General features: G+C 52.9%; 1 protein-coding gene across 21 annotated transcripts in view; it reads right to left on the bottom strand.

The window, feature by feature from the left end:
* The window catches only part of GRAMD1B (GRAM domain containing 1B), a 246,331-nt gene that overhangs the window by 4,559 nt on the left and 224,251 nt on the right, over positions 1-17,521 (bottom strand). For 14 of the 21 annotated variants that reach the window (XM_040483360.1, XM_040483347.1, XM_040483350.1 and 11 more), the window contains 12 exons: positions 16,288-16,444; positions 14,937-15,126; positions 12,969-13,112; positions 11,897-12,015; positions 11,523-11,665; positions 10,013-10,116; positions 9,241-9,444; positions 8,064-8,154; positions 4,284-4,295; positions 3,777-3,884; positions 3,339-3,528; positions 302-520 (listed from right to left, as the gene is read on the bottom strand). In XM_040483360.1, the coding sequence (XP_040339294.1) occupies positions 431-520; positions 3,339-3,528; positions 3,777-3,884; positions 4,284-4,295; positions 8,064-8,154; positions 9,241-9,444; positions 10,013-10,116; positions 11,523-11,665; positions 11,897-12,015; positions 12,969-13,112; positions 14,937-15,126; positions 16,288-16,444 (1,552 nt within the window). In that variant the 3' untranslated portion in view covers positions 302-430. Of the gene's footprint in view, positions 1-301; positions 521-3,338; positions 3,529-3,776; positions 3,885-4,283; positions 4,296-8,063; positions 8,155-9,240; positions 9,445-10,012; positions 10,117-11,522; positions 11,666-11,896; positions 12,016-12,968; positions 13,113-14,936; positions 15,127-16,287; positions 16,445-17,521 lie in introns of those variants that run through there. The other 7 variants (XM_040483353.1, XM_040483354.1, XM_040483355.1 and 4 more) reach the window with 4 other exon arrangements.

The raw sequence follows: 17,521 nt of genomic DNA, 5'->3' as shown, positions 1-17,521 counted from the left end.
TCTCTTTTATTTTGGAGACAAATCAAAAGAGGACTGGGGAATGAAGCACCTTAAGCAATGCCCCCTTGAGACTTCGAGACCCCAGGGTCTTCACAGGCATAACTTTGGCTCAACAACATTTCCCTTCTCAGAGCCAAGGACGGCCAGTGAGGGAAAGGGTTGGGGGTGGGGGAAGGGATGGGGAGGAGGAGGATCAGGGGAGGTCGGTGCTGAGAGGTGGTCCCTGCCCTCCTCGGCCCCTCGGCCCGGCCAGCACAGGAGGCCGTCCGGCTCCTTCTCCCTGGTACATAGGCATTATCTCTTTTTAAAATCTGTATATAATATATATATATTTATATTCTGTATATATATATATTTATATATATATATTTATATGGTCTATGTACACGTATTGCACAGGCCTCTTGCAGCCACCCCTGCTCCTGCCTGGTCAGTGATAGCGGTTCCTCTTCTCTTCACTTCCTGATGTGTAGTCGCGGGACCTGATGCCGTTCTGAAGATTGATGAGAGAGTCCTTCATCTGGAAGACAGGGAACCCCACCCAGCTACGGGTTTGCACCCCCAGTGCGCTTCTTTGTCCAGCAGCACCCACCACGCCCACCTAGGGCAAGTCCCCTATCATGCCAGCAAGGTCAAGGGAGCCGGGCTCCTAAGACAAGGTAGGACATCGTCTCAGGCAGAAGGGGGACAGCCAGCCTAGCACTGGGAACCCCGAGGGTGAGGTTCACTGTGTCTCAGTGATCTGTAGTCCTTGTGTTGCTGAATGAAGAATTCTCTCAGGGTTAGGGCATGTGGGTGGCTCAGTCAGTTAAGCATCTGACTAGTTGGTTTCAGCTCAGGTCATGATCTCATGGTTTGTGGGTTCAAGCCCTTTCCGTACTGACAGTGTGGAGCCTGCTTGGGATCCTCTCTCTCCCTCTCTCTCTCTCTGCCCCTCCCCTGCTCGCTTTGTCGCTCTCTCTCAAAAAATAAATTTTAAAAAAAGAATTCCCTCAAGGTGCCTGGGTGGCTCAGTGGGTTAAGCATCCGACTTTGGCTCAGGTCGTGATCTCACAGTTCGTGAGTTCGAGCCCCGCGGGCTCTTGTGCTGACAGCTCGGAGCCTGCAGCCTGCTTCAGATTCTGGGTCTCCTTCTCTCTCTACTCCTCATGCTCTGTCTCTCTCCCTCCTCTCTCAAAAATAAACATTAAAAAAATTAAAAAAAAAAAATTCCCTCAAAGCATTCAATTGCTATAAGGAACCACACTAGGCTGTCTTCTACTCATTGGATTTGGTTTCCCCATTGACCCTAACACTCGGTATTTCTACCTTTGTACGTTTTGCCACGTTGTTCCCCCCGCCTAGGACTCGTCTCTCTTGCCCATTCCAGTCTTACCCATTGTAAGACCCAGAACAAATCCAAACTTTCTCTGGCGCATAATCCTCTTTCTTATTCCTGGCCACCTGGAAAGCACTCACTAGGACTCTGCAGTGGACTCCTCTGTAATCGCTTTGTTTCATGTGTGTCTGGACAGCATATACACCCCGCATGTCAAGCAGAGAATGGGCAGCTGAGTAGGCTTCTAGTTGTGACTCATATCACGGAATTAACCTTGACTGAATTTCTTCCTCTTAACCTCCTTTAAGAAACAGGCACACTAATATGGTTAGCTCAGTGGCAGAACCCAACTGGCTTGTCCTACCACGACGCATTTCGATACAGTCCCTGAATAAGCCGCTCTATGACAACACAGTGCAATTAACATTTCGTGGCACACGGTCATGGATTTTCAGATCCTCTGATCTCTGCCTAATCTACAGCTTTCTTCTCTCCGGTTCTTCTGTACCCCCTCTGCTCCTTGGGGAGAGGGGGTTTGTTATTAATTCTTTTAGAAGCTACTCTTAAAGGGAACGAAACAAAACACCTATCCTGTTTTCCTCACCCCCGTCTTTCCTTCTCCTGGGCATATCTTTAATTCTATCAACCCTTCTTGATAGGACAGGTCTTTTGAAATGCCTGCTATGCTGTTTACCTTTAAAAAAAAAAAAAAAATCCATGGCTTTAAAGCTAAACATGATATCCTAAAACACCTTCAGCTGGATCCTGACAGCTGCATTAAAACTCTCTCTCCTTGGGGCGCCTGGGTGGCGCAGTCGGTTAAGCGTCCGACTTCAGCCAGGTCACCATCTCGCGGTCCGTGGGTTCGAGCCCCGCGTCGGGCTCTGGGCTGATGGCTCGGAGCCTGGAGCCTGTTTCCGATTCTGTGTCTCCCTCTCTCTCTGCCCCTCCCCCGTTCATGCTCTGTCTCTCTCTGTCCCCAAAATAAATAAACGTTGAAAAAAAAAATTAAAAAAAAAAACAAAAAACCCTCTCTCTACTTAATTTAGAGCCAAGACCACACCATGAAGGGGAAATAAGATTTACTATTAAGGAGTGTCTCCCATGGGCCATCAAATCCCGACAGCAATTTCATGAAGTTACAATTATAATCATTTTATAAATGAAGAAACTGTAAGTCAGTAATATTATGTCCCTTGCTCAAGGTCTAGTTGGTGGCAAGGTCGGGATTCCACCTCAAGTCTGGCTGGTCACCAAACATAAGGAACGCCTTAGGAACAGAAGTTTTAATGGGAACAAGACAAAGCCTTAGTCTCTTATCTTCTTAACTGTCTTTAGAGCAAAGGTAGCTTCTTGCTGTCTTGGCAACTACATGGCAGTTTTGTGTAAGATGTTAACGTCTTCTGGGGGAAGTCAGACGCTCCCGCCCTTGATAAAACTAAACTTATTATTGGTTTTGCCCCAGGATTTTCTGAAACAGATGCATCTAGTTTTTGGAAGGAATACAGGCACCTGTACTAGAAGATGTTATGGAAAGATGACTTAGTTCAACAACCATTTTCCCAGACTAGCAGCGCAGCCTCAGGGGAAGAATGACGTATTAGGGGTTGTGTGTTGGCTCTGTGGTGCTCAGGGCGGGGAAGGGGGGATGGCATACATCAAAAGGAACTAGAAAATTAGGCCCTGTGGGAAGACAAATCGTCGTGAAATGGAGGTTCTCTCTTTGAATGCCTGTCAGATGGCTGTGAGTTGCCAAAAAAGAAAAAAGATTGGTCCTTCCGTGCAACCTACAACTTTCCTGCAAACCTCATTGTTATTATTTGGGGGAGTGCACCTGTGTTTCCAACAGCCCATCCCAGGATGGCTTTAAAATCAGAACATCGGATGGCCCAGGGTAAGAATGAAATGGGAGAGTGAGGTCCGGCGGGCGGGGATGGGGATGGTGATCCTTCCCAGAGCGCAGGGAAGGAGCTCCATCTCCGGAAGACGGGGGCAAGGACAGAAGGTGGGGACATCTCACCTGGTCAAGAAGCATCACTGAGGATTTGATGATCTCCCTCCATTTTTGGAGCTCAGTGTCGTGGTACTTTTGTTGGGACTCCAAGAGCTGGGCCCATTCTGTCTGAGACTGGGGTAACCTGTGGGGTAGAAGAAGGGGTACCCTGGCAGCTGGAGTTATGCTCAGTGGACTCTCCTGTGCTCCCAGACCCCTAGAGGACAGAGAGTCACATCAGACTGCTTTGTCCTCCACTCAACGCCCCCCGGTTCCCCTGTGCCCCCGATCTGAAGCAGACTAAAGCTACGCGGACAGTTTTCATAGCTTGCCAACGGATGCATCCCCAGGGGTTACCCACTGGCCAAGGGCAGCAGGGCAGTCCCAAGGAGACTGGGCGGCAGGAGCTGGGGCACGGTACCGGGTGGGGTGAACGTGGTGGCAAAGGGAAGAGGCGAGGATTACCTTTCTTGGAGCCTCAGACCCTGCCAGGCAGTGAGGGTCTGGGTGGTGTATTCCAACATCCAGAGTTTATAGAAGAGCATCATGTTAAGGATGACCAGCAGCACCAGACTAGGGAAGAGACGAGGGGGGAGGGGGAAGCAACGGCCATGAGACGTCATCGAGAATGCATGCTCCCTCTAAAAGCCAGGGATGTCCCCCACCCCAGAGGCAGCTGCTGTCCTTAACCACTGGTCACCTGAAGCATTGCAGTGAGTGAGGTGGAAGGATGCAGCAAGGGAGAGGAAGGGGGGTGGAGAGAGAGAGAGAGAGAGAGAGAGAGAGAGAGAGAGAGAGACTCTCATCTGGAGGGGCCGGGACACAGCAGGAGAGCCATGGGGAGGTATGTGGGTGAAGGCATCGGGAAAGAGAGACACGCAAGAGCCACCCAGAGTCTGGGTGCCTGGGGGAAGAGGTAAGATGGAGAGGAAAAGAGATGAAGGGTAAAGGAAGTGATCAGAGAGCCAGTACCTGAAACAGATCCTAATGGGAGCAAGGAGGAAAAACGGGGAGGAGGCAGAGGTTAGAACAGACCGGTGCGGGGGTGGGGCGGGGAGAGCTGCACTGTAACCAAGCCAGAGAGCAACTGAGAGGCTGGGGGAAGGAAACACCGGAAGCAAGCATCCATGGATGAGGAGGCCCAGCAAGCAAGGAGCCAGAGAGAGCAGCTGCAAACAGATCTTCGGAGACAAATCGAGGCAAGTCCTCCCACCCACCCAACTTGAGGCACAACAGAAGGTCAAACTGTGGAGCATCTGCCTGATCCACGTCACAGGTGTTAGCGGGATGCCTTAAAAAGGGCAGTCTCCTCCTGGCACCTGCCCAGTCCCAGCTGGGGTCACGAGGCTCCCCGGTCTGGGCCGGAACTGGTCAGAGACAGGGAGGTGGTAAGGAGGATCCGGGGGGACAGAGAGCCACCGAGAGAATGGGGACATTCTCTTCTTCCCTCGGTGTCATTGGCTGCCATTAAGATCATCTTAGGACACAAGTCACGGAATAGAGAGATGAAGACCTGGGTAGCAAGGGGACCGAGAGACACACGGAACTGGGAACGATCCCGGCCTGCCGCTTCAAGGTTCTTAACTTCTGATGAAGTTCCCTAGCTTCTCCGAACCCCCTTCCTCAACAGGGACGGTGCCTACCGTGCTAGAGCTGTGACATGCATGGGTCAAAGTGGACATAAAGCACCCTGCACCCAGGAAGCCCTCGATGAAGGGCGGTTTTATTGTTAGAGGAGGTACAGGCCCAGATCAGGATACACACAGGAAAAGGGAAGATGGCATCCCGGGAAGACAGAGTGAAAGATGGAAAAGGACCAACAAAGAAAATCCGACACTATGCCTTTGACCTTTCGAAGTGTGTGTGTGTGTGTGTGTGCGCGCGTGTGTGTGTGAGAGTGTGTGTGAGAGAGAGAGAGAGAGAGAGAGAGAGAGAGAGAGAGAGAGAGAGAGATACTGTGCTGTTCTCTGCATGGAAGGTAGTATTCCTGGAGCTGGCAGCTGTAAATGCCTGACCCTACCGGGCCGTGTTCTCGGGGCTCTGTGAGTTCTCCAGAAGAATCTCTAAATATTGCGTTGACTCTCAACCGATACCGTCTTTAATTGTATCAGCACACGCCAGAGGAGATCGGAATGCCCACCTCTTCGGCATGTGCCGCACACAATCTCAGCTCCTGCATTTGGGTCTGTGTTTAGTATAATCCTGCCTGTGCTCAGTGAAGGTCCAGGGACACCCCTGCATGCTGAGGGAGGGTCCTGCAGTAGTCTAAACGGAGAAAAGAGGAGGGAGAGCCGAGCTGCCTCGAGGCAGGCGAACGGCGGTGCGGTCCTGCCAGACGCAGGGTGGTCTGTGCGACACAGGTCCATTCCACATGCACATTGTCAGCAGATCCCTCGCCTGAGCCCCCTGGTGTTGAAAGGTGAGGTCTGATTATCCCAAACTAATAAAGCCCCAAAGTTAGTTAATGCCATGCTATACCACTGACTGAGGAGAGCAGGCCTACTTAAATAAGTACTTAATTAAGAGCAGGCCTACTTAAATAAGTCAACATGCAGAAAAAGCTCAGGGAACTTACCTGAGGTTAAAGTTTTCTATCTCCCAAACCCAACCAGGAGAGACTTTACAGAACAGTACGAATCACGTCAAATGGATGCTGCTAAATGTGAATTTTACTGGTCTTACGGCTGTCTTTGCATTTGACTTTTTCTAGGATTTATTTATTTATTTTGAGAGAGAGAGAGAGAGAGAGAGAGAGAGAGAACACGAACAAGCAGGGAGGGACAGAGACAGATGGAGAGAGAATCCCAAGCAGGTTCCGCATTGTCAGCGCAGAGCCTGACATGGGGCTCGAACTCATAAACCATGAGACCATGTCCTGAGCCGAAACCAACGGACGGCTGCGTAACTGATCTGAGCCATCCGGACACATCCCTGCATTTGATTTTGTGAAAATAACTTGGCTTCTTAGGCCACTCACAGAATAATTTTCCATCTACTTTTGTTACATACTCAGTTAAGGTTAGCAGAGAGCCTGCCTCACATTCCTCACAGGGGCCTTGTCTGCAGCCCTGCTCTTTCTCGCCCCCACCCACCCCGCTGTCCTCGGAGGATGGTCTCATCCACACCCACGGTTTTCATGCCACTGCTGACTAAACCAGCATCCGTGACCCATGCTTCTCTGCCTCGCTCCAGGTCCGCTTCAGCAAGTACCTGTCACCTCCGCCTGGATATAACCTTCGGCAGCTCAAGACACACGCGGATACTCAAGACACACAGAGCAGCTTCTCTGACAACCCTGTGCCTGTTCTGTTAATGACACAACCATCTACGGGTGCTCGCTGCGGTCATTCCTCTTCTTCGGCTACCCAACCACGTGGCTAACGGGTCTTCCCCCTGCAGGACCTGTCAGCCCCAATCGCTCGCCTGCCGGACAGTCACGCTCACCTACGTCACTGCCACTTACTCTGACTGGCCTGCCCGCCTCCAGCCCTTCCTTCTCTAGGCTTCCGCGCATGGCTGTCACAGTGACTTTTTTAAAAAATGCAAAAGTGGGGTGTCTGGGTGGCTCAGTCGGTTAGCGTCTGACTCTCGATTTTAGCTCAGGTCATGATCTCACGGTTGTGGGACTGATCCCCACGTCGGGCTCTGCGCTGACAGTGCGGTGGCTGCTTGGGATTCTCTCTCCTGCTCTCTCTGCCCCTCCCCTGCTTGTTCTCTCTCTCTCTCTCTCTAAAATAAATAAATAAACATTTTGGAAAAAAAAAAAAAAAAAGGGCAAAACAAACCATGTCACTCCAGGGCCTCCTTCAGTGTTCCCTCATGGCTGGGCTGTGCCCCTGCTTCTGCCTCTCTGAAAACACTTTAGTGGGGGGTTGAAGGAGGGAGGAGGGGGTGTCATAACAAGGAAGATCTGGAGGCAGGCTAGTGCCTGGTGCATGACTGGCAGGGCCTGCGTCTAGGCAGCCCCCACACCCCTCACCAGCTGTGCCCCCGTAAGCTCACGGCACAGCCTAACCCCCAGGAAAGGCGGGGGTAGAGGCACCAGGTGAACAGAGCGCGAGCGGTCAGCACTCGGCTGTCTCAGGCACCCCGCGCTCACAGGGATGCAGGGGCGTCTGGGGCGGGCTGCGGGCTTACTAAATTGCAGACAGCTGTGCTCTCCCCACCCTACACCCGCATTCTTTCCATGCCCTCTCTCCCTGCCCAGCATCCTTCTGTGAATGGCACTGAGCCTACCGTTTCATAACATTATGGCACTATTATAAATTATTTACATGAACATAAGCATACGCCTTTCTGGACTGTAGTCATTGATTTTGTCTGGCTCTCCCGCCAAAGTGGGGGCCCAGGAGTGCATGGTCCTTGCACCTGGCACACAGCAGAGCCACAGAACATCCCTCCCAAATGAACGAATGGGCTCCGAAGACGCTGTGTAGCATCTCTACGTTAGTATTTTCCCAACGGTGCGGTAATTCTGAATTTGCTGCCTGTCCTATCCCCTTGAAACTGAGTTCCTAAGGGCATGGATGCAGAGAATCCCCTGCTCAATCCCGAAGGCCTAGCTTACAGCAAATGCTAAATAAAACAGAGAAAAAGAAGCAAAGAGGCAAGGAATGACGGACAGAGCGACTGATCTGAAGGAAGAAGCCTAGAGGACAAAGAAGAAGCAGGGCTGTGGTGTGGGGGTGCTCATACGCCTGAGGGGCCAGCAGGCAGGGAGGGCAGGTTGGGGAAGAGCCTGGAATCCCTTACACACAGCTGATAACCAGCAGCAGCTTGGACACACTCTGCAGGTGGAAGCCGTTAGGGGTGTCCTCGGGGACATGCCGTGTCTGCGTGGAACCTGTGGGGGAGAGTAAAGACGCCGTCACCATTGTGGCGCTCAAGTCCGCTGGCTGCTCTGACGGCGGTCACGCACAGAGCCTCAGGGGATGAAGGACAACGTCCGTGGCGCCGTCATGATGACAGGATAGATACACCCGGCCTCCACAAAAGTACAAGGGAAACTCCTCGAGGGCAAGGTCTGGGGTGGGCCCAGCAACGCGGACATTAAAGTCACCAAACGCATGGGAAACTCAACAGCCTTATGTAACTGGGACACGCAGGGGCGGGACAAAGTGCCCACAGCTTAGCCACGGCTCAGGCAACAGCCCGCGGCGAGGACTAGAGACCGCTCTCCCCCCTCGCTTTATTTATAACCCGCTATGAGATGCTGAGCAAGTCTCAGTGCCTGAGACTCAGTTTATTCAAACGCCGTGCTGGTCAGAAATCCTACGTATAAAACACCTAAGGCGGGGTGCTCCGGTTGAGACTGAGGGGAGGGACGTGGAAGGCTGGCTCTTTCCTCCTCTCCTGTCCCCATCCTGAGGAACGCCCACGGCTGTGCGAAGCATAGCCTAAAAACTGCCAGATTAGCCGTCCTAAGGCTTCTTATGGCTGCATGTCGCCATGGCTGAGAAGACATGAGGTTGTGCACGCTGGATGCAAGGGGGAGACAGGTCAAGGGAGTCCGCCGTCCGGTAGGGCAGGTCCTTAGTGGGCCTGTGGGGGCCAGGGGAGGGGGGCTGCCTTGGGCTCTCTGACATTCAGGTTATGAGGTCATCTCTGGCGTCTGCACTGGGGCTTGTCCCTGGTGCATTTGCCCCAAGTTTGGAAGCTGCACATTTGAGTCTATCCACAGGGACACGGAGTTCAGGTCACGTCTATTCAGCAGACCCCACACGTGGGTTCAGCAGGGACTGAGGACATTAAAGGGCAAAGGGAAATAGGTAGAGGATCCGGAGGCTGAAATTTAAGGAGTCGTGTGCAAATCATACACAATCTATACCCGAGGATGCAAAAGGAGCGTGTGCACGCGTACGCCTCGGCCTGGGCACACGGCTCTGGGTCAAAGCCCTGAGCCACGCCCCCACTCCCACCTGGCACGCACCTGCCACGTGTTTGATCCTGTGGCCCACATCTTCATCAGTGGGTGTGGTGACGGGGCTCATCACCTCTTCCAGGTGAGGCACCCGCAGGTGAGCATGGGGGCGCTTCCTCCTCCGTACTGTTGGGGGCTTGCTGGCCTTCTCTTTGGGAGACTGTCTGTGCATCTCAGCCAGGTAGGTGCTCTCCGTTTTGGTCAGCTCGCTCTCTGTCACAGACGAAAGGCCATCTGCCTATACCTCCAGCTCGACACACTGGCCTCCAGAAACAGCTGTCTGCTCCTAGCTGAGAGAGCCATCTTCCCATACTGTACTCTGGGACACTGAATGCGAGGGCGGGGGTCCCTCGGGGATGGCCACGGGTCTCAGGAAGCTGGGATTCAGCCCCACCCCAACCCCTCTTCAGGGTTGCTCAACATTTTGTAGACCTAGGTCCCCAGGATCTGCACCCTCATGTGCACAACTTGGGGCATACCCCATTTCCTAATGGAAGCATTCACAGGCTTTTATTTCCTCTCCATAACTGAATTACCACCGGTGTAATCAGATGGGAAAGTCACAGATCCCGTAAAAGTTACAGACAGAATCTCTTGGAAAATGCACACGTTCCCATACATGCCCAATTCTGTATCCATTTCTGGGGCGGACTTAGGGACCCCATGATACTCCTTCCCCATCTCGGTCTGCCCTCCCTCCACTCTCCACGTCTCCTGGTCCCCTGGATGGTGGCGGCCGGATGCAGTTCAAGCAGCACCGATGGCTACAGCGCATGCTCACCCAGGTGGCGGAAGTAGTCCTCCAGCCCACTCCAGAAGTTCTTCTCGATGAAGGTCTTCACTAACCCCCAGGGCTGTTTTCGATAGCGCAGCTCTGTGGAGACCCTGAGGGAAAAGCCAGAAACGCGATCAGCCATTTCCTGGGCAGACCCTCCCCTGCCATGCAAAAAGAAATTCAGGTTTAAGTCCACACTTGATCTTAGCCAAAAGGCCGAGAAGCGATTTCAGGTTTAAGTCCAAAGCGGCTTCGCATTTGTGCCGCACTTTACGAGGTGAAAAGTCCCTTCACACCACACCCACCACGCCATGTGGTCTCCCTGGCCGCCTTTGGAGATCAGTGGAACTGGTGGCTCTATCCTCACTTTGCAGGTGAGACAACGGGAGTTCTAGACTAGTCTGGCGGACCGAAGGCTAACAACAGGGCTCTCGACTCCAAGCCCATAGCTCTATTGTGACACCACGCTGTCTCCTCCAGATGGTGCCAGCCAGCCATGGGGGTCCTTTTTGCTTTCTGCAGACACTTTCAAGTTCATATCAGGCTCTAGGGTTCCATCATTCCCACCTTTCAGAGCATGATCTGCTACCAGCCCTGGCTCTTGCCTCCCCACCTTGACCTTGCCAGCTCTTGCTTTTTTCCAAATATTCTCCCTCCTAGTCACCGGTCTCTCTGCTTGCATACTATCCCCTTCCACTCCTACACAGCGGCTCTGAAACAGGGCTCCTGTCTTTTTAATGTTTATTTATCTTGAGAGAGAGAGAGAGAGCACGTACGCACATACACGGGAGGGGCAGAGAGAGAGAGGGAGAGAGAGAATCTCAAGCAGGCTCCAGGCTGTCAGCACAGAGCCCGACACGGCAGGGCTTGATCCCACAAACTGTGAAATCATGACCTGAGCTGAAATCAAGAGTTGGACGCTTAACTGACTGAGCCACCTGGGCACCCCTATGCTCCTATTTTTACGGCTGCCTGCCCTCCTCTCCCCCCAACCGTCCTCAGGGACGCCCTGGCCTGACGTCAGCATGCCTACGCTTGCGAGCCACCTCACCCTGTCCCCCGAGAAGTGTTCAGGGGGTTACAGGCGGGCGCCTTTCTACAGAGGTTTATCTGAGGTCAACAAGCTGCCTCTGTGTGAACTGAATAGAAAGAACGTCTAGTCAGGAAACTCTCCAAAGAAGCTGGAAGGGAGAAGCCTAGACACTGTGCGGGGGCGAAGGATGGAGGGGACAGGAGGTACGAGGGGGCGGCGGGGGGGTAATAAAGGAAGGAAGGAGGGAGGTTTAGATAAACGCAGACAGCAGCACAGACACCCTCCCAAAAACTGTTTTTTAAAGAGGAGGAAGAGAAAGGTGCAGGCCCCTTTGAGACGTGGGTGTGCAGAACGTCCCGATTCCCAAGAGGGCTCCCTGTAGCCTTTCACCAAACACCCGTTTTATTGCCACTGCATGAGCGAGGACATCCGTGCACACCAGGGACTTCCTGTGAACCCGCTCAGGCCCTCCAGACGCCACACCTGAGTCGACTCTTGTTCCGAGCCACGCGGGTGAGGGTGTAGCGATTGATGGTGTAGAAGTAGTCGTGGTAGGGCACGTCGTGCGTGAGGACCTCGGCGTCTATCACGTAACATTCACTCTCCTGGCTCGCCTTGTACATGGTCTGTGGGGAGAAGGGTCCACCGGACATCGCTAAAGAGAAGCAAGGAAGGGAAGCATCTCCCCTGCCCACCGCACACTTCTGGGCGGAGGACCCAGAAACACTGGGAATGGGAGGACGTTAGGTGTTCCCACCTCAGGGCTAGACGACGCTTGCAACCCGGGAACTTCTTCCTGGCGTACTAGCCCTGATCCTTCTTCCTGCCGCTCTTCGGTGCCCCCGCCCTCAACTCACCTGTGTCTCCCTGACAGTGGCAGTTTTAGGAGCCAGAGGGTTGGTGAGGGTGATGGTATAGAGAATCACTCGGCTCTGGTTGCCATTCTCTTCCTTCTTCCATGGATGGAAGATGATATCTGAGGGTGGAGAAGAGCCCTGGGATGAGGGAGGGAAAGAGGCATGCCCTCACCATATCCGAATTTCCCCTCCAACTGAACTCTTGACTGTACTGACTGCCGACTGACCCCCAAAAGGAAGCCAGTGGGAGCCTGAGGGCCCGGAGAGGAGGAGGGGAGGAGGGGGAGTCGAAGCAGAAAGAGGCTCATTGTAGCATTGCCGAAATTCTGCACAGGGCTCCAGAATGCTGATTGTTCCTGGGGCTGGGACAGGCAGTCTCGGGGCCACCTGCGGGGGTGCCGGCAACACTGGAGCCACTGTGACGAGGGCCTGGGATCCTTGGGAACAAGCCCTCTCCTCTAAGGCGTGTCCTCCCCGTGCCCGCAGCATGCCCTCTCCTCCTGGCAGAGGGCTACGCTCTAGATGCTCTTTCACAGACTCAGATGCCTAGTAGCTCTGCTGGGCCAGAGCCACACGCCTGCTGGGGAGCAGAACAGGGGCAAGGGGAGGAGACAGGAGCGCGCAGGTACACAAGCAGGAACGCAGAGAGTCCTAGGTTTGAATCCTGGCTCGGGCTCTACTTGGCTGCGTGGCCCCGGGCAAGCAAGAACTGTCTGAATTCTGGTTTCCTCCTCGGTACCCCGGGGATCGCAGTGCTCGCACACGTGGCAGATCCGAGGGTCACACGAGATAACGTCATGTGCCTGGCACACCATGGGTGCCTACTGGGAAAGGGTCGCGGCTACTCTTTGTTAGATGGTGGACTCCGGGAGGTCTTGCCCGCTGGTGAGCCTCCGGGGCCTGGCACTGAGTGCTGGGGCGGGGGGAGAGCAACCAGCAGGGCCCTGGGGGAGCCGGAAAGGGGGTGCCCCGGGCAATTGGGTGGCCTGGAACAGGAAGGAGCTTGGGGAGAAAAGAAAGAAGTGTGGCCAAGAGGGAAGGGACGGGAGGCACCGGCCCCGGAAGGACTGACCGGAGAATCGCCGTTGCTCCATGAAGTCCCGCTGGAAGGGCGAGTCGGTGAACAGCAGGTCATAGAGCTTGTCCACACTGAAGTTGAAGACTTCATTCACGTACTGCCGGCCACTCAGGTCCTCGTAGAAGGCCTGGACCTCCCCTGCACCGAAGAGCCACGGAGAGTGAAGGCAGAGGGGCGGACGGCCCCAGGGACGCCCCCAGAGCAGTTACGTCTCTATGGCTTATGTGGCCTTACCAAGGGTCAAGGGCGGCCGGGGTGGGTAGTGGTTAATGACCTCACCTCTGCCCTGTCTCCTCCTTCGCCCGCGTGCACAAACTTACTCTAACTGGCGTTCTATTCGGCCTCGCTTGACAAAGAGTATGGAAATGTGCTATCGGCTCTTCTGTTTTCAAGGCTTCTTTCCTAATCAAGGTGATCTTAGACTAAAACTCAGATCTCACTTCCTGAGCTGAACTGATAACCTCAAAGTTACCAGTTATCCAGAGCCTGTAAGTTAACCACGAGAGACGATAAAAGGCATTGTAACCATGGCACAAGTGCGTTAAAGGGACATGGATTCATCTGGAATAACCTGTTTATATAAAAGCTTCTAAGGCTGGGCTGGTCTGCAGGGCCGTGATCTCTTAACCATACAAGCCCTGCTCCGCTTCCATAAGGCACTGCGATGTTTCCCCCAGGATTTCCACACCCTCCACCTTTCTCCGGTCTCTATTTGCTCCGGGAGAATGTTCCTGAGGGTGCAGGCGTGCTGCTAAAGCCCTCGGCACCCCACAGTCCCTAACTGCCGCACCTACGGAGGCTGGTATGTGATCTCAGGCACGATGCTGCCATTGCTGGCACCCCTGTGGCTCAGAAGGGTCACACAGGGCCCATGACTGCACAAGACAAGCACTATGGGAGTGGTCATGTCTGAGTTTACGTGACTGGCGCCCTGGCTGCTATGCGGTACCCAACCCGTGCAGTCATTTGCACTGGCCCTGCATCCTAGATGGAGTAGGGAAACCAGGCAGGGGAGAGAAAGACACTCGGGGTGACCACAGGAGGGACTGTCCACAGATGTTCAGATGAGCACCGTCCACATACACTTACTAGTCAAGCCTACCACCAGTTCAGTGGATCAGCCAATTTCATGAAGACTGACAATTTGGCTTCTAGCCCTGGAATGTCAGAAGCAAAACATTCCCAAGCTAGGTCCTAGAAGCTAACCCTGTGCAGGAATGAGGTAAGAAATACTACCTAGAAGTACTGGAGAGAAAGGCAGACTCTGGAGTCCGAGTGACCCAGCAATACCTTTCCTTGTAGCCTGGTCTGAAAGCCCAATGCTGGAGTCACTAAAGCAAGGTTCTAATAAAATCTGATTATTTCCAGGGGCACCTGGGTGGCTCAGTCGGTTAAGCGTCCGACTTCAGCTCAGGTCACGATCTCATGGTTTGTGAGTTCGAGGTCGAGCACCGCATCGGGGGCTATGCCGACAGCTCGGAGCCTGGAGCCTGCTTCGGATTCTGTGTCTCCCTTTCTCTCTGCCCTCCCCCGCTCATGTTCTGTCTCGCTCAAAAATAAACAAACATTAAAAAAAAAAAATCTGATTATTTCCAGGAAGCAGCTGACTGGCACTTTGCTGTGGCATATACACTGCCCTGCATCGCATCTCTATGGGCAACGAACAAGGCAACGGGGGGTACACTTAGTGACAAGACGGGATGGCATGACAAAGCATTATCCATTGAGTGAAGAAAGACAAATATGGCATAACATGGATCCTGCAGTGACTACCCTGAAAAATGTATGTTAATAACAAATGAAATTAAAAAAAAAAAAAAAAAAAAAAAAAAGGCTCTGTTACCCACCCGCCCTTCCACTGGAAGCCCAGACACGGACTCCAGCCTTCCTACACGACATCCCATTAGCCTTCAAAATGGAGAGAGGAAGGGCCACACTGCACACCCATTTTCCAATGCCCACCTTCATCATGGGTGTCGGAAGAGTCACTGAGCTCGGTGGGGATGTCCTCGTTGTCATTGAAGTCCAGCGAAGGGGAGGTCACGGGTGCGATGATCTCCATCTTCTCCCCGATGATGTTGTCAATGGCAAGCTCCTTCTCCAGGGACCCATCGCCATCCAGCACCTCCTCCTCCAGGGGCAAGCCATCAAACTAGAGTGGGGACGAAGCCGTCACCCGACAGGGGCAACCTGCTGGGGGGTCTCCAAAGGGAGATTTCCCCAGTCTGGGGAGCGCTCACGTTCACAACACAGCTGCTCAGGAGCTGGGCTGGAGTCACACTCCAGGGGTTTTCCCCAGCTCCACCGTGGAAGATGGGAGAACACAGAAGAAGGTTCTGCCCTTGTCTTGCTCACCATGAAAGAGCACACCAAGCCCCAGCAGTGAGCAGAGTTAGTGCCTTCAGGCACAGCTCTGTCCCTGGAGCCAGGTGACAACACGTCAGCCAGCCTCTGGCTATGACCCGTCTGCTCAGAAGCTCAAAAGCTTCATCGGCGTTTTTAAATTTATTCTCCCCTTAGCCTTGGAAGGAAAGAGATACAGGTCTTTCCGTTTTTGAGATAACCTCAGAGACAGAAAATGGAGATTCGGCACCAAACGAATAACGTTTTCATTCCAAGGCCAGGTGGTCTGCCTGACCCCTACGCCAGTGGAACAGGAGGCCCCCCTCTCAGGGAATCCTTTCCAAGAAACCCCACCCATTCTTCTACCTGCCAGCCACCTGACACTTCCTTCATCAGGTTTCCATCCCCTCTGTAACCAAGTCTCAGAGAATAAAGGTCTTTCTTCTGAACACATTTTTCTCTCTTTCACAAAGAGAAAATTAAATCGGAGTGTATATACACTAGGAACTCAAAAACTAATTATTGAATGAAAAGGAAAGAGGTATATAGTCCCAGATTCATACATGATTTTGACCTCAGATCAAGGCAGTAAACACACACACACACACACACACACACACACACATACACACACACACACAAAACCTGGGATAATTCTCCACAGAGGGGCTGATCTGGAACACTCCACCGGGAGTGAAGCCCACATCAGTGAACTTGGAATGGTTTTTATCCACTCAGAAAGCAAACAAAATCTTATATTCAAGGCACCGAGAACCCGGCTCTGGATCCTGGGACTATGCTGTTAGAACAGAGAGCCCACCGGCTCTAGGATGCCTCCGTGAATAAACTGACCACAGGGTAACCAACCTCCCTTCTGCCCACTCCCCAGGCTGGGGTCCTGTGAAGTTAGCTCAGCTGGGAAACACTGGCCACTGGATTGGGGGAGGAAGAAAGGTCTTACTGCCCATACCGACACGGGGGCTTCGCTGCTCCCTGTGGATGTCAGCGTGCTGTTGGTGATGGATTTCTTGGGTAGCTGAGGACTGGCATCTGGCTTGGTCTCGATGCTGCTTTTCGACGAGCTGTCATTCACTTCATTCTCTTCCACGGGGATCTCCTCACAGTAGCTGAGAGAGGACACCATACATTCTTGTTAACCTTGTTGCCAAGACCACCAACTATTCTAAGAGCCCCAGATCTGTCCACCCCATCCCAAACTATCGGCTTTCTTGCTTCTTTGCTTTGTGAATGATCTTCCTCAAAACACCACCCCCCTGCTACACTGTTCTCCTGGCGCCTTCTCCCCACCCTGCACCCCCAGCCCCATGTACAATGTCTGGCTCCAAAGTCACCTTTTCTTAGATTTAACCATTCCTAAATACGACCATTATGTGTCTTAAACTATCTTTCGCCCACTGGCATCCCATCTCATCCCAACCTGACCCTTTGAATGAAATAACCGGTCTCTGAACACACATTTTATTTCCCACACAGTGATGAGGATGAGACCCCGGACACGAGGGCCTTTTGTTGATAATGTCCAGATTCTGTATCCTAACTAGTGAACTTCTTTGCCTTGGACGCCTGAAGGGAAACCCTCCTTGAGGTAGAGGTGGGTGTCCTTGTAGGGACACTTCAGGGACGTCACTGTAGCCTTTCCCAAGGGAGCAATCATCACCGTCACCAACATCTTAAACTTTACCTATCGCCCCATCTGGATGCATGACAGCTCTTGAGTAATCTATTACGTGCCTCCTAAAGATAATCAAATAGACAGATGTTCACAGAGATTAAGTGATAACTACCACTAAATGTCGGAAATCCTACCTGAGCCCAGGTCTACCTTCGACACGTTCGGTGCTCTTTTCTGGCCTTCTGCTGCTCGGTGCCTCACACACCACCACTGGGCCCCCACCTACCCACATTCCCATCTTTCTCAATCCATCGACAGCATGAGATACAACGATGCTGCCTTCTCCCTAAAGCCTCCTTCCCTTGGCCTCTAGGATGCCAGGTCTCCCAGTCTTCCTCCTGCCTGGCTGGCTGTTCTTCTAGGATTTCTCTTGTTGCTTCTCCTTCTTGTTGAGTGTCCCCAAGCTGAGTCCCTGAACTTCTTTTCTCATGTTCATTCAGCCACTTGGTGGCTTCAGCCAATCTCACGGCTATCCACTCATAATTCCCTAATTTACGTCCCTCGCCCAGAC

The sequence above is a fragment of the Herpailurus yagouaroundi genome, unplaced genomic scaffold (assembly GCF_014898765.1).
Source record: "Herpailurus yagouaroundi ecotype Mexico unplaced genomic scaffold, PumYag 161, whole genome shotgun sequence".
Lineage (NCBI taxonomy): Eukaryota > Metazoa > Chordata > Mammalia > Carnivora > Felidae > Herpailurus > Herpailurus yagouaroundi.
This window is presented reverse-complemented; position numbering and strand designations above follow the sequence as displayed.